Genomic DNA, 21346 nt, shown 5'->3' with positions numbered 1-21346 from the left:
AGTGTTCCCTGGGAAGTATTTTGAGTGCTCAGGAGAAAGATGCTAGGCCAGTACAGACAGTCAACCTAACTAGACAATTTAACATCTGAGATGTTTATTTGGAGGATAATCTTTACAAAGGAATAACTTTTCCAAGAATCTAAGTGGCTTCCTAGGAACAGACATTTCCTGCTTTTGTTTTCAAAACAGCCATTCACAAATCTATTGCTGGGAATGTAGCTGTCCAGGAACAGTGAGAAGAGGTCTGGATGGGGGCTGAGAGAACCCTCCCCACTCCCCCGCCCAAACCATCAGTCTGCCTGCAGCACACCCACATCTGTCTTTCCTCCTGTTACTCTAGGAGAAGCACCCCCTTCACATCAGCTCAGCCCCACCCCTTGCCCCTCTTCTAGAACTCCGCCCTGCGCTCGGCCCCTTCTCTCCCGGCACTGTCATCTGCGCCTACCACCTCCACACCCCCAGCAGCACAAGCACACTGAGGATCTCTCTGTGTAAACACCCACCTGTCAGCCTCATACACACTCACCCAGGTCCCACCCCTCACCCCCTCGTTGTTTCCTCCTTCCCTCCATAGCCAGCCTCTTGGGACAGGTTTACTTACATGTGCTGCCTTCAGGACTCCATCTCCCAAAACAGCTCCCATCAAGGCCCCATCAGTGACCCACATGTGGCCACATCCCGTGGACACTTGCCTGGCTTCCCTGTCCCGGGCCTGTAAGCGGCCCTCAGCACAGATGACCTTGAACTCCCTCTGCCCTTGGCTTCCATGACTTCTCACTCTGCCAGGTCTCCACCACTCCTCTGGCTTCTCCTTCTCAGACTCTTGCAGCTTCCTCTCTGCCTGCCCTCTGACTGCTGGCATATTCCGGCTCAGTCCTAGATGCCCTATTCTTTTTTTCTCCTCCCCTCTCCCTAAGTGACCCCATCCAATTCCATCCTCCTAAACAGCATCTACGCATTGACAAACGCATGTCCCAAAGGTGTCTTTCCTGTCCTCTGAAGCCAGGCTCACATATCCAATTGCCACACGCCTCCCTGAACACCTGGATGTCTGACTGGTATCTCAAAGTGAACATGTCCACCAAGCTCTGATCTCCCCTTCCCCGAGCCCCTTTCTTACTGTCTTCCCCATCCCTGCCCATCTTGGTGTATGGCAGCACCACCCATCCAGCTGTTACTCGAGCCAGGAACATGGCAGTCACTCTACATTCCAAGCTTCTTGTCCTCACCCTTCATATTCAATTCACCAGAAGTCCTCTAGCTCCACCCCCATCTCTAATGTGGTCTCCCTGGTCTGAGCCACTGGATGTCGCACCTGGACTCTGCAATATCCCACCCTCCCCTACTCCCACCCCCTTCTCAAAGCTCAGGTCACACTCCCTAGGAGAGATGAAACAACAGGATTTGGGGGAAACAGAAAGAGAACAAAACCAGTGTGGGCGCATGTGATGGAGGTTGGACAATTCACTCCCGGCCCACTCGGGCCACACTCAGAGCTGCCTGTCTACACTTCCAGGGAGAAGTCTGAGAATTAAAGAGAAACCAAGGCACTGGATCAGGAAGAAGACAGGGACCTGGCAGCCTGGACTCACCCAGGAAGGACAGCAACCTCTATCCAGAGTTGGGTGCTGAAGACAACTTCTCCCCGGCCCCCAAGACACAAGGGATCTGCTCAGAGCAGGCACTGGCCTAGGAGCTGGCAGCCCATGAGCTGGTCCTTTTTGGAATCATGTTTCATTTTTACCTGTAACACTTGAAGGCAGGTCAGCAAGCAAACGACCTTGGCTCCCAGCCCCAGGTGCTTGCCCCATAGCCGAGGCCACCTGACTTCACCTTCCCAGACCAAGCCTGACTCCAGGTTGGTGGGTTGGTCCTGTCTGGCCTGGTTTGGCCCTGATTCTGTGTCCTTGCTCCTTCCTGAGACCCAGAGCGTCCACCCTGTCACGGATTCTGAGAGCTGCTGAGGTCAGGGATCCTGTCCCTCACCTGAGGTCTCAGTTAAAGGGAGATTCCTTCACTGAATAAACATTCTCTAGCACTGCTAGGCACCATTTTCAGCACTGGGGATACAGCAATGAATAAAGCATAATTCCTGTCCTCTCACGGGGTGTACATTCTGGTGGAGGAAACAGAAACAAACTAGTGACTTTCTGGGGAAAAATAAAGCAGGGAAGGGAAGGGGGATAAGAAATGCTAGAGGAGGGTACATGTGGGAGGGTGGCCTGGGAAGCCTTCACCAAAGTGTGAGTGAAGGAAGTGAAGGAGCTGCAGGACCCTGGAAAAAGTGTTCAAGGTAGAGGCTTCCCTGGTGGCGCAGTGGTTAAGAATCCGCCTGCCAATGCAGGGGACACAGGTTCGAGCCCTGGTCCGGGAAGATCCCACATGCCACGGAGCAACTAAGCCCATATGCCACAGCTACTGAGCCTGCACTCTAGAGCCCACGAGCCACAACTACTGAGCCCACGTGCCACAACTACTGAAGCCCACGTGCCTAGAGCCCGTGCTCCACAACAAGAGAAGCCACCACAATGAGAAGCCCGCACACTGAGGCAAAGAGTAGCCCCCGCTCGCCCCAACTAGAGAAAGCCCGCGCGCAGCAACGAAGACCCAACACAGCCAAAAATAAATAAATAAAATAAATAAATTTATTTAAAAAAAAGTGTTCAAGGCAGCGGGCACAGCAAGTGCAAAAGCCCCGAGGCAGAAGCATGTCTGACAAAGAGATCCTCGGCTGGAGCACAGGAAGCAAGGGGTAGAGGGGTAGGCAGAGGTCAGGGAGGACCTGGGGCCAGCACACACAGGCCACTTGTGGGCTGTGGAGGGTGCAGAGTGGAAGTGCCAGGGTCTGCTGGTGTTAAACAGGATCATTCTGGTTGCCGGGTTGAGAATACACTGTAGTGGGTAAGGGTGGAAGCAGGAGATTACAGCGGGACACTGTGACAAACCAGATGAATCTTGGCAGTGGTTTGACCCAGGAGGTGGGAGAAATGGGCAGATTCAGGGTGAGTTGACAGGATTTGTTAATGGAGGTGAGACAGAGCCGTCTGGGGCCTGACGACAGGAAAAATGAAGTTGCCTGTGCAGAGTTTGAACAAGTGGTTTTGCTTCCTTCTTTCAAAGTATATCTTTTTTTCTTTGGCCACTCAAAAAAACTTTCAAAAAGACATTCAGCGAATGAGCAAATGCACACAGTTTCTCTGCCTATGTTTACAAATCACCACCTTTACGTTACGAACGCTTTGGTAGCAGGCTTTTTTTGTTCCAGTTTGGATTTTTAGAGCGGTTTACCTGCGGAGTTTATTCTTTACCCCTATCCCAAAACCTCCAACTTATTATTATGTATGTAATTCATAGTTTAATCAATTTGTTCCCCAATAAATAGAGAGGTAACAAATCTTCCCAAAGGCATACTTCAACAACGTCCTTAATCTGGAGTTCACAGTAAGATGGGGCTATACAGAGTAGAAATTTAGGATGGAAAATATGCTGCACTTTTAGGTTTCAAAGTCCAAGCAGGAATGGGTTTGTGAAAAATTATTAGCAAACCAACTTTAAGTTTTTTAAAATTAAAACTATTCTCTCCAAGCTACTATTTCATAAATACGCACACACGTATGCGTGCGCATGCGTGCTTGCTTTAAAAATACAGGTACACGATAAACAACACGTGGATATACCGCATAAACTCTTAGACCTCAATAAAAATAAATTCAGCTATTAGAAATGAAAATACATGAGATAGAAAAGCACACCTGTTAAAAATATAACTCCTTCAAGTGGAACTGTACCAAATTAAGCAAACTTTCAAAATAATTTCTTTAACAAATATACCAAGAGCCCCAGGAGTCACAGTAGTTCTTCAGCATCTGCTGTGCTGTGTTCTAAGGATGAGTTCATTGAACGCCCAGGTGACCATCACACAGATGGCTGAGACCTGACACGGAGCTCCGGGGAGAAGTCTGGCGGGAAAGGCGAGTCTGGGAGTCATCAGCCTATAGATGGTACACAGAGCCACCTTGGGAGTGAGTTTACACAGAGAAAAGGGGAAGCCCAGGGGCTGAGCCCTGGGGGCCCTAATGTTTAGAGATCAGGAGATGGTGGGAAATCACCAAAGATGACGAGAAAGTGCTGCTGGCAAAGAAGAGGAGGGTCAAGAAAGATGGCCGCCTGGAAGCCAGGGGACAAAGTGTTTCGAGGAGGGTGGAGGGGTCACCTGTGTCAAATGCTGCCAGTAGCTCAGGAAAGAAGAGAAATGAGAACTGACCACGGAATTCCTCAGCGTTGGAGGTCACTGTGGACCTTGATAAGTGCAGCTTTTGAGGTGTGATGAGTCCAGCGCCCCACCGGCATGAGTCTGAGAGAGGATGGGAGGAAAGATGAGACGTGAGCAAGTACAGTCATCGCTTTCCGGAGTTTTCCTTTTGAGGAAAACAGAAAAATCTGGCGAGTAAGCCCTTTAGTCAAAGGAATGTTGTTAAGGTGGGAAACTTTAAGTTTGGATGTACTGAACTGAATGGGCTAGGAGAGAGGCAGTGGCTGGAGGGATGTATTGGGCGGTACTGGGGAGCTGAGAAGAGATGGGAGTCAGTACCCTTGGACAGGAGCACAGATGGCCCTCCCTCAATGGCTGAGTCCTGCCACTGGCAGTGGCAGGGTCTGGCGTGGATGCCTTCTGCTGAAGGCCTGAAGGGCTTGGGGGGCAGCCCCGGACAGCCCCATGCCTGTGAGTCACCATACCCACACTCACTGGCCCAGCCCACAGCTGGGCTTCTGTCCCCTGCCCTGTATTCCAGTTCCAAGCTAAGGCTGGGCTGCCCCTCTAAACCCAGCCCACCCCTTGCCCCTTGACAACGGCCACCTTTCTGAGGAATCCCCACCCCTGCTGGGCCTGACCTCTATGGTTTCACCCTCCGATCCCATCATTCCCTTCAGGCCTAAGCACCGACCCCTCCCCCGCTCACCCCCCCAGCTGGGCCTGGATGAGCACTTTTGGCATCCAGGTAGTTCCTATCAATTCTAGCCTCTTCTTCCACACCAGCCCTTTGGGCTGAGCTCTCAGCTTTCCTTGCAACAAGTGAACTTGAGTTAGGACAACACAGGCATTACCCTCAATGAACCATATAACCTTGTAGGTGTAAAGTCAACATTCTCGTAACAAAGGAGCCCTTCTAAAACAACCGAGGCAAATGCAGGGATGCTGGGTGAGAAAGTCAACATGCTCTTGATGGGCACTCCCGGAGGCTGCCTGGAAGATGCAGGCTGTGTTCGGGTGTGGAAGGGATGGGGAATGCAGGGCACGGGCTGTGTGCCGGAAATCAATGCGGTAAATAGGAACGGATGCATAGCGTGGACAAAGCATGGCCCTAGGACCCAAGGCAAGAGGGGACTTGCAGGGGAGACAGGAATGGATTTCAGTACCACTGTTATTCCAGAAGTAACGCGGAGAACTAGGGAGTATGGAGGGATCTGAGAGGTTAATCGGAGGAGAGCGCTGAGTACTGCCCTTTGGAGGTGGCTAGGATTTGGCAGTGGGCAGAGCCAGCAGGCACAGAAGGTGAAGCACAACAGGGGCGAGTGAGGCTGTGGGGCCGGGAAGACCAGCCTGAGTTTCAACTGGATCCGGCAGGTAAGGCGGCCACAGAAGGCCCTGGAGCAGAGGTGTGACACAGGCAGAACCATGATCAAGGACACCCAATAGCACCAACATGGGGGCCTGGAGAAAGGGGGTAAGAGCCGTGGTACAGGGAGTGCAGAGAGACCACCTCTGAGTCATGGACCACTTGGTGTGGACACCAGACTTTGGGGACTAATTGGAAGGGGGAGGGTTGGGGGAGAAGAAGGTGTCCAAGATGACACTAAGGTTTTGAGTGTGAAGGGCTGGGCACATCATCTGGGCTCTGGATGTGGAAGGAGATGTCGTTGGTGGCAACTGGAGGGCTTGGTCCAACTCATGCTGAGTTCGAGGTGCCCTAGTCTCCCAGGCAGAGGTGCCTGTGAGGCATCAGAAGCAATGGTCTATAGTTCAGGAGCGAGGTCCCAGCTGGACACTCAGATTTAGTGTCCTTGGCACAGTGAGGTCTGAAGCCAAGGAGGTGGATGACGGCGACCAGGGAGACCACTCATGGCCAGAAGAAACCAGTCCGACTGACCAGGTGCATGAGTCACCATCATACCCAGACCGACGACCGACCCACCTTTCCTCTCTGCCTGTCCCAGTCTCACGAACCCTCCAGGCCTAGCCCTCCCCCTCCAGGAAGCCAGCTCTGGCTACTCCAGCCTCGGGAGTCCTTGCCCGCTGTGAGCATCTCAATACTGGGGGTCCACACCTCAGCACCGGGCCTTGTGCTGCACCTGAACCAGGCTCCTCGAGAGGAGAACCCCAGTTTACCCCCTCGGCTCTGGGCATCTTCTGGAACAGAGCACCCACAAGGCACTGAATAAATAGCTCCTCCTGGATGGACTGAGCGATTGATCAACTGCTGGGTTGGAGATCAAGAAGAACAGTAAGGAGACTAGTAATGAGAAGACTCCTGCCTGCTGGACTCATCCAGCATCTACTCCTGCTGTCTGGTCTCTTGACTCATGGCCATGAATTAGATCTATATGGATCAACCTGACTACATCTCAGAACATCACCGAGTAGAAACAACAAGTTGCAGATGTACGGTAAACCCTCTGGAGTAGTCAGTGCTATCTACCAAAGAGCCCTGGTCCTCCCCTGTGCACGGCAGGGCTGTGCTTCCCTACTCTCAGGGAGCTGGGTGAGGCCTGCAGTTTGCCCTGGAAGATGAGATGGGAGCAGAAGCTTCTGGGTGGAAGCCTGAAGAGTCAGTGCACAAGGCACCACTGTCCCATCTTACTCTCTCGGCCTTGGCTGGCCTGGATCTCTGAGTGACTCCCAGGAACAGAACCCCATTGCAGACCCTCGTCAAATAGGTACTGGAGTGAAGTACAAATACTTGCTGTGTTAAAAAAATACACAGAAGAAAGAAAGAAAAAAAGGGAGGGAGGAAGGGAGGAAGGGAGAGAGGAAGGAATGGGCCTAAGGCAAAGCCCTGGTGACCTCAGGTGGGTGTGCCTGAAGGTTCTATTCAGTGTTTCTGGGTGGGGGCACCCTTGGCATTTTGGGTGGGACAAGTGGTTCTGTGGTTGGTGATAGGATGGTCACATACCCAGCCCTGTCCATGAAATGCCAGAGGTGCCCCCAGTTCTGTGGCAACCCACACTCTCATGCCCAGATTTGCAAATCCTCCTGGGGGTGACACTAGCCCCAAGAGAGCTGTAAATGTTGAGGGGTCACCAGAAGGGAGGGTGGGAGGTGCAGCGGGGGCCCAGATGGGACAGCGGGGCTGCAGGAGAAGATGACCTGACCGGTGGCATTACATAACGCCCCCCACCAAAGTGCTCAAATTAGATGTGACAGGTAGAGGCAGTGAGGGTGACGTTCTTCGCAGCTGACAGATAGAGTGAGGTTATCCTGGAGGGGATAAAAGCGACGCACACAAGAGTGAAAAAATGCTCCGCTGCCCACTGTCAGCACCATGAACTGCAGCCTTTACCCGGGGCGGCAACAGGATCCCCCGACCATCCACAAAGTATGTCATGATCCCCTTTTACAGACGGGAAGCAGAGCTGGAGAGGAGAGGGGACGGTCTGAGTGGAACAGCTAAGTGGGAGAGCTGCTCGGGGGCAGGGATGCTGGACCTGGGAAGAGAGGGAGATTCTGAACAGAGCAGGTAGGATTAAAGGATGACCTGGGTGGGACGGTGGGGGTAGGTTACCGTGAGGACCACTGCCTAGGCGGTAGGAAGAGGAGAAGGGGACTCAGGTGTGGCCTTCACCTTTCAGCCGAAGGGAGACTGTGTGGCAGAGACTCTGGTGGCTGAAGCTGTGAACTAACTGTGGTGGGGAGAGGCTCCCGACAACTGCCCTTTCGGGGCTCAGGCTTCCCGGGGGGGAATGAGGGCAGCAGGGAGCTGCCTGGCACCAGATCTCCAGTATGGGGACAGTTGCCTGTCAGGGCAGAAGCAAACCCCCTCCTTCATGGCCGCGAACACTCAGCCACCCCCTGGGGACCCACAGATGGTCCTTGAAACTGCTGGGAGAAGGCTGTGACCGACGCACCCATCCCAGGAGGAAGTCTTATGTGGCCTTTGGAGGACCCCAATGATGTGAGAACACAGAGACACACGGGGGCGCTCTAACCAAGTAGCAGAAGAGGATACCCGTCAGTCCCCAGATGGAAAGAGGGCAAATATTTCGAAAAATCTCTGGTCTAGTGTTTCAGTGGAGCAGTTACTGGAACTCTGAAAAGGATATTTCTCTCCCCGGGGGTCATGTCCCTGCCACTGCAGGATGCCTGCCCTCCCTGACCCCCTCCCTGTCACTATGGCAACCCAAACCCCCAAGTTCAGTTTCCAAACCCTCCCTCTCCTGAGAGCCCCTGCTGGTCAGTGCCACCGGAGGATGCCCACTGGTGGCCTTGGGGAGCTGGGTAGTGTCTGCTCTCCCAGCGCCACAGAGGAATCCAGCACCTCCCACTTGGACCTTGTGAGTTAGGCACCTGCAGGTGCTGGAGGACTGTAGGTACCATAACGTTCCGTGTTGTCTGGGGCTCATGGGGACCATCCTCCTTTGGAGGCAGGTTCTCCTCCGTGCTGTTATCCCTCAGGACTGGGTAGGACGAGGGCTGCATTGATCACACTGGGGACACAGACACAGGACCCTGAGACAGACACCACGGGACCTGCGTACAGACACCCACGTCCCGAGAAGCACACACGTGGTCACAAAGAACACAGCTTGCACAACACTTCTACAAAGCAGGTCTGAAACCAGGCAGCCTGCCGGAGCCCGGGGAGCCCCACAGTTGAGAGTTCTGAGATGTTTCTATCATGAGGTTTACAAAGACAAAGAACCAACGGTGAAAAACCAGGGGTATTAGTCTAAATGTTTACCAACCAATGAATCCTGGACTCCAGCCAGTCAGAACGGAGACCAGTGTACACAGCTGGTAGGTGCAGTGCGCTACGAGCCCTGTAAACAGCCTTGTCAGCAGAGCCCGAGTCCCCCTGTGGGACACCAGGCCTGCCACGGTGGCTGCTTAGAGGACAGAGGTGACTTCTGGGGAGCATACACCAAGGTTAACAGCAGTCCGGGCAGGACCTGGGAGAATCACTATCAATCCCAATGCGGGGTCTAGGAACCCAGCCAGCATGTGAGGAAAGAGGGGCTGGGGGAAGACCCAGGCGGCTCCAGTCCCCAGCACATACCTGGCATACCCCACCCCCAACCAAGGAGCCCGCATTCCTTAACAGAGGTGGTCAGCGAGTCGCACAAAGATGTCACCTCCTGGAAGGCCGGAAGCCCAGGGCTCCTGTGGGCACAGCCCTGCCCGTTGAGATGCTCGCCACCTCTGAACGCAGATGACACCACCCCCAGCCCTCGGGCGGGCGCGAGCTCTTACTGCATGGGAAGCAGACATTGCAAACCAAAGGTGATTCTTACCCTCCTTCGAAGATTTTGATCCTCGCCGGCTCCCCTCTCTTGGAGGCAGGAGCGTCCTCCTCCGGCTTCCCTCGCTTCTCCTCTTCCTTCTCCACTCTAGCTATCTCTTTCTGGCCTTCCGGGGGAACCAGCGAAGGGAGGCGAACCTGGCCCACCGCAGGAACGACAAAATCATGGCTGGTTAACGGGTGGTCACGGAATGATGCCTTCGATGGCATCGCACACCTACACTTCATCCTCCCTCTACCCAGTGAAGAGGTGCTCTTAGCCCCACTTTACAGAAGGAGGGAAACGGATCCTCAGAGAGGTGAAGTCAGAACTGGGACTCTGACCAGGTCTTTTTCAGGGGAAGACCAGGCCTTCCCATGAGAGCTGCGTTTGCTCGCTTTTTCACACTAGTCTAGGGGCTTCTGGGGACAGGTCCTCATCTTGGTCTCCTCCGTCACACCAGCCTCAGAGAAGGCATTTGAGGAATGCTGAATGCATAAATGAAGGCCCCACCTTTGGAGATTAACCAGCCCAATTCTCTTTTATGGATGAGAAAGTCAAGGTCACACAGAAAGTTAAGGGCATTGCTGGGAGCAGAACGCAGGTCTCCTGAAGGCCCTGACCAATAGCACCCCCCCAGCCCCCCACCCCCGAGCCGGACACAGAGAAGCTGTACGGCCCACTGATGGGCATGGGCCTGGCGGGTGTGCATCTCAGGGAAGCTTTCTCTTCAAGAGATAAGGGCCTCGGTGGTGAGAGCTGGCTGGATAACATGTCCCCCAGATCCTCTGATGGTGGCAGGGGTGGGTGCACCCTTTAATAGGGAGCAGCGATGCTGGGCTGGGGGCTGGGGCCAGCAGTGAGATTCTTATCCTACTTCATGCCACTGTCATTAAGGTCACGAGGAACTGCACTGTTGACAGCCCACAGGAGGAGCGACCCTGTCTCCTGGTGCTGGGACAATCTAAGGACAGAAGTCCCTGTGCCAGTCACCACACCTGCCCCTACAAGGATGGGCTGGGGCTGAGCAGAAAGGTAGCTGGTTGGGAATCAGGGAATCTGAGTTCTAGCCCCACATAGGCCACTGCATGCTGAGCCACCCTTGGGTGAATTACTTCACCTCTCTGGGCCTCAGAGTCTGAGGGGATTAGACCATCTTGGAGATTCATCCCAGGGTCAACTTCTATGACTCAGTGACCCCCCCCCCAAAAAAAATCTCTTCAGAACTGGAGATGGGGAGTGGAAACCAAGTGAGGCTACGGACTGCTGCTTTGGCAGAAGGCAGGTGATTTTATGCAATACCCAGGGATTTCCAGAGCATTGCTGTTTTCACTTCCATCTCAGTCTGCCATCTGGGCCATCCTGGGAAGGACAAAGAGGCCTCCCCCAGGCTGATGAATGACTTCTGTCTCACAACCAGCTGTGATGTCAGGGCCAAGCTAGAGGAGGCTGGTTTTGGTGGCAGGAGCCACTCTACCAGGAAACACTGTTGGAATTGACCAGGGATCCACTTCAGCTTTTAATGATAATAATGTGAATAACTGCAGATAATGATGATCAAGTGCCAATGTGCCAACCACTGTTCTAAACACACTTTGCATATTTTAACTCATTTAATTACCTCTACAGTCTTATGAGCCAAGAATGATTATTGTCTCTATCTCATAGATGAGGAAACCAAGGTGCAGAGAGGTTAAGTAATTGGCCCAAGGTCAATCAGTAAGTGAGATAGTGGGATTCAAATTCGGGCAACTTGGCACTGAAGCCCTTGCTCTTAATTTCTTCGCAATAGTGCATGTGGTTGTCAAAATGATCCCCAAAGAGAAAAAGGAAGGAGAAACCTGGGGGATGAAATGTGGCTGCAGAGTGAACTCTTGCATAAGCTTGGGTTTCTCCAGGGCTTAAAATTGAAAAAAAATGTATGTGACCAAACTCAAACCTGATTGGGTGGCCTAGACCTGCACAAAGATGGTTAGGTTAGGAAGAGCTTTGAAATGCTGATATAGCCCAAAGGGCCTTTTCAGAGCTACTAACAGGGAATGGAAGCTATGGGATGACAAATGTCAGCTCAGTATAATAGGGACCTTTCTTAAAGCACTGTCCCAAGATGGGCTGGGTTGTACTAAGAGGTTCTGAGCACCCAGTCACTGGAGATATGCAAAAAGAGACCAGAAAGAGGTGTAATTATAGAAAGGCATCAATCAGTGGGCCATGCAGTTACATTAACGGACCAGACTGGTGAGCTTCTGGTAGGAAACATGCCAGTGAATCAAATGGAATATTCCAGGAAAAAGTGTGCACGGTTCAGCTCATTTTAGGAAAGCAGCATTTTGAACAAATGCTTGCCAAACCCAGTTAAGCCAAGTTAACTCTTTGTTTTTCTTAAACCACCTTTCAGTGTTCAATCATTAAAACAGAGGAGCAGTCCTGAGCATCCAGAAGAACTTTGGAGTGAGATCTAGTTTTGAATCCAGGATATTTCCTGTGTGTGGGGCCTTGTGCAAGTCACCTGACTTCTTTATGCTTTTGTCTCTTTATCAATCACATAGTGATACAGAACCCTGTCAAGGTTGGCTGTGAGGATAAAAGTAACACTGAGCACAGTACCTGGTACATAGTAAGTGCACTAAAAGTTCTAAGTGTGAATATAATTACAACAGCTTCTTGGGAGTAGCCATAGCCAGTAAGAGACACTGGAGAGAAAATCAGTCATGATGTTTATGGCGAAAGTGGAAACCTCATTTAAGGATGTCTGTAGACTGACAAGGATATTTAGAGAATAAATTTGGGGAACAGTTTGGTGAAGAATATCCAGTAGAGCTAAGGACAAATTCAATGCACAAAAGTCACTCAATAAAACAGCAGGATACAAATATAGGAGAAGTTATCGAACACAGTTTTGTTCATTTATCTACAATAGGAATTTAAGGGACTTATTTGGTCAAAGAATCTGAAGACACACTAATGAACATCTCTAAACTTGCAGTCACTTTTAAGGTTTTCTTTCCTCAAATAATTGAAAGAAGAAAAATAGACTCTCTGGAGTCAGACAGGTTTGGGTTCAAATTCTGGGTTTGCCAAATATTTGCCCTGTGACCTGGACCTCTCTCACCCTCTGACCCTCAGTTCCCTCATCTACAGAATGAAGATGATACTGCTACCTCACAGGTAGAGATGAGTATCAACTGGATTCAAGGGCACAGAGTAATGCCTGGCACGGTGAGGCTACTCAACCAATAAGACCAATTGTTATTCCACAAATATCAAGTCAGCATAGCACATCATGGCCTAAATCCTTACGCTGGCCTTGTCAGGATATGGAGGTGTCACTGGTCTGAAGCAAACTTGGAATGATCAAATGTCAATCTTCCTGAACTTGCAGGGATCAGTTCATTTTATACCTCCTGATGCAGCCTCAAGTCAAAGGCAATGGAGTAAACATGAGCCCTTGGTCGGGGCTGTGCGCTACCACCAGCATAGATGAGTCAAGCTGTGACATTGCCACCTACTGGTAAAGAGGGATACTGCAGCCAAGCTCTATTTGCTCTCCTACTCACAGAAAAGAAAGAAGGAATATTTCAGGAGTCATTTGCGTCAAATTCTAGACTCTCTGACAATGGGAAGATTTCAAGTGGCACCAGAGAACAGAAATAGTAGATGTGAAGAATAGGAAAAGACTAACCTGATAAGGGAGAAATGTATGTTGGAGTGGCAGTTTTCCATCTGTCTTTTGGCTGAGATTGTGTCTTTGATTTTTCAATAGAAGCTAATGGGAAAGTGGATCACTTTAAAGCTCACTTTATTGAAATGTATCTAGTCCAATGATATGAGGGACACTGACAAAGGAACCCAGTAAATAAGGTGATCAGCCACAGCTGATAGAGAGGAAATCTGCCCACTCAGTTGGCTCTCATTTTGCAAATGGAACTTGAGGAGAATGTGGCTTTAAAAGCTCACCAAAGACTTTTAAAATCAGTGGGGAGAAGAAAAACAAGGCTGAACTCACCTCTGTCATGCGGGGCTTGCGGGAGCTGGATGGCACAAGCCTTCCTGTCTCAGGATGCGGAGCTGTGGCCATGGTGTATGTCTCTTTGCTCACCTTCTGCTTAGACCTCAGGAGGGACAAAGCAGCTTTAGTGGAAACCCCCGGAAGGTTGGGGTTGTACAAACTTATGCACCAACCAGCGTAAACAGAGGACCTCCTATCTGCATGCTGGATGTGATTTGGCTTAATGTAGTTTAAATAGCACCAACTGACATTAGTGGTCGTGTGGAGGCTGGGGAACTGCAGTACCTTCTTTGAGTCCGTACCTTCTTGCAACTTGGCTGGCCTGGGGGACGTTTCTGACAGAGGCTGTGAGCTGAGAGGTGCCAGTGGAGGGAGGTCAGGTTGTTCCTTGGAATCTTCTTTCTTCACACTCAGGGGGAGCAACCCTCTTCGGTGAGGTTTACCAGACGGCTGGGCATATTCCTTCATAGCCTCTGAGCCCGGGGTTGTCACACGGGGCAATGAGGGCTGAGGAAGGGGAGGAATTTCCTTTGGGTCGGATGGATCTGAGGACAGGCTGGACAGTGTCTCTACTTCCCTCCTGCCCTGGCCCTGGCTGCCCAAGTGGGACTTCTCTAGTCTCCTGCTATCCTCGGTGCTGCTAAGCACCACACTGCACGGTTTCACCAGCTCGAGTTTTTCATCTGCCTTGGAAGCCTCCTCTTCCTTTACTCTTTTTTGCTGCTGGGTTTCCATGGTAAGTTCAAGGCTGCCAGCTGGTGAAAGGACACGTTTGCTTCCCCCCACTGTTGATGAACTCCCCTCCAGGCTCAAGACACTCTCTGATGACAGGGAAGTGCCTTTTCTTTCAGGTAATGTCACAGGCACTCTCAGGTATGGAGTCGGGAAACCTCTGCTTTGCTCTTCACTTACCCCAGCCGGTCTGGGCCCAACCTCGTACACATCTGCCCCACACACAGTCGTCCCCTTGCATGAGGGCTCCTCAAACTTGGGAAGAGCCACAGTTGCTGAGCTGCCCTGGGACTGGGTGACCAGGATCTGGGAAAGAGTGGTGTACATGGCGCTCCCATAGGACGGCATGTTGGTCTGGATGCGGACAGGCACAACCAGAGACACCATGGTGTCTGGACAGGCAGGCAGGGCCAGCGGAGGGGCTGACGTGGGTGCTGAGCAGCTGGACGGCAGAGCCACGGGGGGCAGCTGGATGTCACTGCTGTACTCTGTGCTGGGGGAGAGGCCAGGGGTTCCTGTTGCCAGTGTGGCCAGGCTGGTTTTGACCTGGGGTACATGGCTTTCCACATCACCAGGGAGCTGAAGGGCGAACTGGGATTGCAGAGGCAGGAAAAACCCAGAAGAAAGTGCTGAGGAGGCAGGGTAAGGCATGGGGAGAAACGAAGGGGGCTGCCGGAAGGGGATGTTGGCTGGGTGAGGCATGAGCTGGGGGAGGTGGAGTTGGCCTGGGTGCAGAACAGTCGGTTGGAGAGGAAGTGGGGGGGCTTGAAATAAGGAGGGAGGAAGCGGGGGCATGGAGTATGGTGTGGAGAGCAGGCTGGACATGGCCTGGGTGGAGAAGAACTCTGAAGACTGCCCTGGCTCATGCTGTAGGAGGTGCTGGAAGGAGAAAAGGGAGACGGGCGGGGGCAGGTACGGCTTCTCCTGCAAGGGGAGCTGAGCAATGGGGTGGGGGAACACCTGCAGTGCTTCTGTGTAGGGTGGCGTGGCCCCCAGCGGGGGTCTGTCCTGCGCCTGGCTCTTGCCTCCCGGGTGCCCGCTGTGTGAGGTGGCTGCAGAGGAAATCGGGGGCAAAGGGCTTTTGGCCGAAGATTTACTGGATGAGGGCTTTGGTTCCTCACTCTCCTGTCTTCCCTTGTGGGTGGCCTCTGGCTCGGTTTCGGGAGGCCTGCTCAGAGAGGCCTGTCTCACCAAAAAGCATTTCCTTCTCTCTGCTGGGGCTGCTGAGGCTGCTGGGGCCGCTGGAGCTGCTGGGGCTGGTGCAGAAGGGCCTGTCAAGGACAAGCTGCCATAGTCGAAGGATTTGCTGCGTGTCTCGGTCATATGGGTGGAGTGGGAAACATTGGGGCTCTGCTCTGAGGCTGACCTCCGCATCTCGCGGGTGTGCGGGTGGTGGCTGGGGACAGTTAGCATGTGGGTGCCCAAGGGTTTGGAGCGTGTGTCGGACGAGGGCCCGGCAGCCTCGGCTTTTCCGTGGTCGTCCCTCTCGAAGGAGGCGGAGCGGCTGGACCCGCTCAGAGAGACACCGCTCTCCTGGCTCGGGCTGCGAGACAGAGGCATGGAGGACTCGAAGCTGGACTCCCCGGATGACTGGGCCATCTCCGCCAGGCGCAGTCTCTTCTTCTTGGGTGGCAGCTTCTCTGCTGGGAGCTGGGCAAGTGTCTGGCTGCGCTGGGGCCACTGGAACTCCTCCGTCTTCTCGGGCTCCTTAGAGGGCGGCTCCGGCTCTGTGTCTGGACGGTTGGGCTCCTCGGTCACCAGGATCTCGGGAACCTGAATGTTGGGCTGACGGACCAACCTGGGCTGCAGGGAGTGAGCCGAGCGTCCGTGCGGGGCGGGTGGGGGCGATGAGAACGGGGCCGCAGACCTGTCTTCCCCTTCCAAGCCGCTGGGCTGCTCCAGAGAGTCGGATTTCTCAAAGGAGCTGGTGTGCTGGATGACAGAAATTTCTTTGGACGTGGTTCTCCTCTCCTTCCCTGATTCTGAACTGGACCCTGGCTTGGGAGTCCTTGGCTGGAAGCTGGCGGATCCCTCCAGGGAGGGCACTGACTTACTCGGCTCTGCTGGTGACTTGGCGGATTCCAAGGGAAGGTTCCGAGCAGCCTCCGATGGCCCGGGGCTGCTGAACTGACTCTCTGTGGACTCAAAGGCGGGTGGCTCCTCCTCGTCCCCGAGGCTCTTCTCTTTCCTCCTCTTCCTCAGTGGAGTGAGCTCCAAGGTGGTCCCCAGTTTGTAATGCATCATCTGGGACCAGGGCTCGTGCTCCGCCTGGCTCTTTTCGGCTTCAGAAGACGCGTGCGCACCTGCGGTGACGGGCTTTGCCATCTGAAGCTCCGAGCAGTAGTACTTTTTATGCGCTTCGTAGTTGTCCCTTTTCTTGTACCGAGCACCACATATGTTACATTCATAGATCACCCCTTTCGTTTTCAAACCCTTCTTGGTCTTTTTGGTGAGGTCGCTTTCCCTGGGTTCCGGTTCATCTGCGGGTTTGGAGGCTGCCTCTTTGCTGCTCGGCCCCGCCTCCTCGGAACTGTACTCCCCGCCCAAAGGTAGTTCGATGGCCGGCTGACGCTTGAGCATCCGGGGGTGGGAGGTAAACAGTTGACTGCTGCGGCTCAGGGCTTCCGAGTCGGCGACGTGGTCGTCGAAGGAGTAGCTGCCTCGGAAGGTGTGTGGGGGGGTACTGAGGGTGCAGGTGGCAGAAGGCATTGAGTGGCTTCTCAGCAGAGGCACAGGGGGGGTGGTGCTGGGCGGGTGCTGGAGGCTCAGCAGTGATTGTTCGGGCTTCGTTTTCTCGCTGTGGGAGGACAGGGGCTCCCGGTAGAGGCTGGACTTGGGCGACTCCATGCTGCTCCGCCGTGACAGAGAGCTCCTCCTGGGCTTCACGCTGTCTATCTCGCTGGTGTCCACCACGGCCTCGTTGATGGTGATGAGCTTGGTGATGTGCTCGATCACCTGCGTCCGGGGCACAGACAGAGGCACCAGGCTGGGCTTGTCTTCGGTGGGCAGGGGCAGGAGGGGCTGGGTGGAGGTGGCCGTCAGCATGGCAGTCCGCTGCCCGATCCGCCCACACTTGCCGAAGATGATCTCGGCGTAGGACCTGGCGTTGGTGTTTGGGGGGCTGACCTGCTGCTCGGCGCTCTCGGAGCGCGAGAAATACCCAGATTCAGTGCTCCCTTTGCTGCCCGGGCTCAGGAACGCCTGCTCGTCGATCACCTTCTTCCTCTCGCTCAAGCGGAGGGCCAGCTTCTGCTTTATCGTGTGGGTGTCTTCGGGTTTATGGCTCAGGGGGTGTTCGGATGAGGCCTCTGCGAAGGGAGCAGGGTCCTCGAGCGACGGGGCTGAGCTGGACTGGGACAAGGAACAGCGTTCGTGGCTGGAACCCTGGCTCCCAGAGCTGTACAAACCGCTGGACAGGAGGGGGTGTTTGGGCCTCGGCGACAGCTCTGCGGGGTGAGCGGATGTGCCGCCGGTTTCCTCTTCCGAATCTGTGCTTTCCCCCTCAGTGGGTTCCTCAAACTCTTCCCCAGGGATCCTCTCCATCTCCAGCCCTGGGGGGTACATCTCTCCGCCCATTCCCGAGGCCAGGCCGGCTTTGATGCGGTGGGCATGGGACTTCCTGTGCTTGTAGAGGTTACTCTTGGTCTTGAAGGAGAAGCCACAGGGGCCACAGGGGTAGGGCCTCTCACCCGTGTGCGAGCGGATGTGTTTCTGGAGCACGCTGGGCTTGGCACAGGGGCGGCTGCAGTATTGGCATATGTACTTGCCCGGTTTCTGTGGTTTCCTCTCCTTCTTGTGTGCCTCTTCTGTGGGCTTCAAGGAGACCTGCGAGGGACGGGGCACAAAGACTTTGGGGATGCCAGGCAGGTCCTCGGGAGGAATGATGGAAGCATGGGAAGGGAGGAGCTGGCTCTGAGGATGGAGCCCAGGGCTCACGAAAGAGCCTGAGGGTCCGGGTCTCATGGGGTCAACCAGCTGCCACGTGGACCCCTCCAGGAGGTGCTCGGGTTTGCCAGGCGACATGAATGCTGGTGTCAGAGGGTGCTGCGGAATCTGCGAGATGTGGACCGAGGCTTCGATGGAGGACCTCTTGGGGGGATTCTGTGGCTGGCCTGCTTTCTCCTGAGAGCCTTCCCTAAGAACCGATGAGGGGCCTGGGAAGGGCTGTGGGGCTAGGAGCTCTTGGAAGGGGCCCTCTTGGGTAGCAGCGGTGCTGCTGCCTGGGTACGGGGCGCTGGATGAGACACTGGTCTGAATGGCCTCTCCTTTGGTCAGCCGCTTCCGGGGACTTCCCTCAGCCTTCTTGGTGCCCTTGACACTTTGTTCAGGATCCATGACCTCCACGGGACTTCAGATGCTATTCAGGGAAGGTCGGGGCAGGCCGCATTCACGAATAATCCAAGAGTCCCAAGGAGACGTCTGGCTTGGGCCACATTGGTCAAGAGCTGTGGAAGCCAAACCCAAGATGGTTTTGGGAGTTTTTTTTGCAAGTGTCACTGGGTGCTAGTGGACTCAGAGCAGGTCATCAGGGCCCAGTCTATTCACGTCAGTGAGGCATGGCCCTCTACTTTGCAGACAGAAAACGCGCCAGCACTTTCTGCCTGAATGTCTGTCGTGGAAACGTCATGAAGGATGTCAGTGTTGCCATTGTATTGTTTCAGTTGGCAGTGGCAAGTGGCCCCCCACAAGTCCCCTGTGTGCTATGTGAACCGTTGACGGCTGGAGACGGCTGTGTGCATGGCCCAGGCATCCCTGGTCCCCGCACGAGAGAAGCCACGCTGGACGCCGCGGGCAGCTCCGTCCCGCCTCTTCTCCCCTTTTGTCCCGTGTTGGAGATGAACGGCCGCGGAGGGGAATTCACGCTCTTCTACTTGACAAGAGCACACACACAGAAATAGAAGAGAAGAGAAGAGAAGAGAGAGTTACTGCGACTCATCCACAGCTCGGGCAGCTCCGACCTGGTGAGATCCCTACAGGTTAACCAGGGAGACCCGACCTGAACCCAGAGCTCCAGGCTCTGTGCATCGAAGCACTGCTGGTGCCTCCCTTGTCTGCATTCCCAGGGATGCCCACTGTGGTTCTGAGGACGGTGGCTGTGTGGAGCGCTGGAAGCAGGAGGCAGGGTGGGCTCTGGGAATCTCAGGGCACTTAGCGATGGGAGGCTTGGGCTCCGGTCTCTGCTCAGAGAGTGACTCCAAGTGGGATTCAGCTCCCTAAGCCTCAGTTGCCTCATCTATGAAGTGGGATAACAGCAATTCCTGCCTCAACTGCATCTCGGGCTGCGGTGGGGTCCAACATGGAAATGGATGTGGATGCCGTAGGAGGAACCCCGGCCGGTCCCACGGCTGGTGCAAGAGTTGGGGCCAGTGAGTTCTTTGGAGATGAGCTTTCTAAGAGGGGGACTGTTCTCAGGTTAGTATTTCTCTCTGGCCCCGGGTTCTGAGGGTGTCCAGGAAGGGCATCATTCATGGCTTTGCTAACCCTTGCTAACCCACCTTCCAAACCAGTGTTTCATAGAAAAGCTAAAACCACTGCCCCAGCCTGTGGGAGCTCACAGTCTAACACAGCGTGACCACCAGATCTGCCAAGCAATAGCTGGAGGGTCATTCTGGAAGTTTCCTCCAGGTATTCAACCCTTCCTTGTCCAGTCAGTGCCCCAGGGATACCCTGGAAGTAGTTCAGAATGGGGGTCCTTGCCAAACTGAGGGGCAAAGCTGATCAGAGCAGAGCCCCAAGTGTGTGTGCCCTGCCAGGGCCAGCCAAAAGTCGGGCAGCCTAGGCTTCCTGGGCTCCAAGGGCATTGCAGAGCCATTCTCCCCAGGAGCATGGTGAGAATTTCAAAGCTGGAAGTCACTGTGAACTTTGTCTTGCCAGCCACCTTACTTTCCAGTGGACAGAACTAAGGACTGCAGAGGGAGGGTGGCCTGCTAAGGTTCTATGTTCCTAAGAGGCAGGGCCAGCACTTGAACTCAGGCTCCCCATGGCCAGATTTTATTCCCCAATCACCTTGCAGGTGTCTGTCCCCTGGGTGAGGGTCTGGGGGGGGGTGACCGTGTCTCTGCAGCCTTCTTCCCTCTCCTGCAGGTTTGCTCTGCCCCTGGCATCCTGATCTCAGGCTCCCTTCATGACCTCACCTTTATGTTCATTGGGTGTTTGGTGATGCAGTGTTGAAAAGTTTCTTTCTACTTTCACAGAGTGCTCAGAAAGTTAACAAGTCTGAAAGACTCAAATAATTTTCACTCAGATGGCAGGACCTCAGACATAGTAACATGCCACAGAAGGGCAGGTAGTTCAATAACTAACTAAAAATTATATTCTATAAATTTATTCCTTTTTTGTTTCTTTCCATCTTGGTTCTATAGAGACTTCAATGTAACTATAACAAAATTTTATAAATATTTTTAAAAGAATGAGAAGCTATAAATAAATATAAGAAAGTTGTAAATAAGAATAACAGGGCTTCCCTGGTGGCGCAGTGGTTTAGAGTCCGCCTGCTGATGCAGGGGACACAGGTTCTTGCCCCGGTCCGGGAAAATCCTGCATGCCGCGGAGCGGCTGGGCCTGTGAGCCGTGGCCGCTGAGCCTGCGCGTCCAGAGCCTGTGCTCCGCAACGGGAGAGGCTACAACCGTGAGAGGCCCATGTACCGAAAAAAAAAAAAAAAAAAAAAAAGAATAACAAATCAGAGCAAAGGAAAATGTAAATAAGGCAGAAGGTCAGGATTGGTGGGATGGAAAGAATATTGGTATAACAATCATAACGGCTTACAGTGCTTCTATAGTTCAGCTATACACTTATATCTGAGCTTCCTGGCAGTCAAGGAGAAAAGAGAGATATGGTCCATTACAGAGTCTTTATATTCAGAGAGGAAGAAATATATAAGTTCCTTGCAGGAAGCAGAGAATTGATTGAAAAGAACTTTTTCATGTGGTACTTCAGACAGGGGCAGTGAATGATGCATGAGATCACCTGTGTCTTCAAATGACATCCCTCCAAGGCTATTCTTTGAGCAGTCAAAGCCCTCCTTTGACTCAGGCAGAGAGCATCCTCCCGAAGCAGGGAAATCTCATTTCATCATATTACTGTCAGTAGGGTGGCCATGTAAGATATCA

At 53.4% G+C, this 21346-nt stretch overlaps 1 protein-coding gene and 1 long non-coding RNA gene across 2 annotated transcripts in view; one reads left to right on the top strand and one right to left on the bottom strand.

Moving 5' to 3' along the window:
- The window catches only part of HIVEP3 (HIVEP zinc finger 3), a 503676-nt gene that overhangs the window by 38687 nt on the left and 443643 nt on the right, over positions 1-21346 (bottom strand). The window contains exons 5-6 of the mRNA XM_060140364.1: positions 13502-19103; positions 9508-9653 (exon numbers count right to left, since the gene is read on the bottom strand). Coding sequence (XP_059996347.1) covers positions 9508-9653; positions 13502-18571 — 5216 coding nt within the window. The 5' untranslated portion in view covers positions 18572-19103. The remainder of the gene's footprint in view (positions 1-9507; positions 9654-13501; positions 19104-21346) is intronic.
- Positions 1-21346, top strand: part of LOC132514885 (uncharacterized) — a 449815-nt gene that overhangs the window by 211137 nt on the left and 217332 nt on the right. The gene's annotated exons all lie outside the window — the stretch shown is intronic.

This window comes from Lagenorhynchus albirostris, chromosome 2 (genome assembly GCF_949774975.1).
Source record: "Lagenorhynchus albirostris chromosome 2, mLagAlb1.1, whole genome shotgun sequence".
NCBI lineage: Eukaryota > Metazoa > Chordata > Mammalia > Artiodactyla > Delphinidae > Lagenorhynchus > Lagenorhynchus albirostris.
This window is presented reverse-complemented; position numbering and strand designations above follow the sequence as displayed.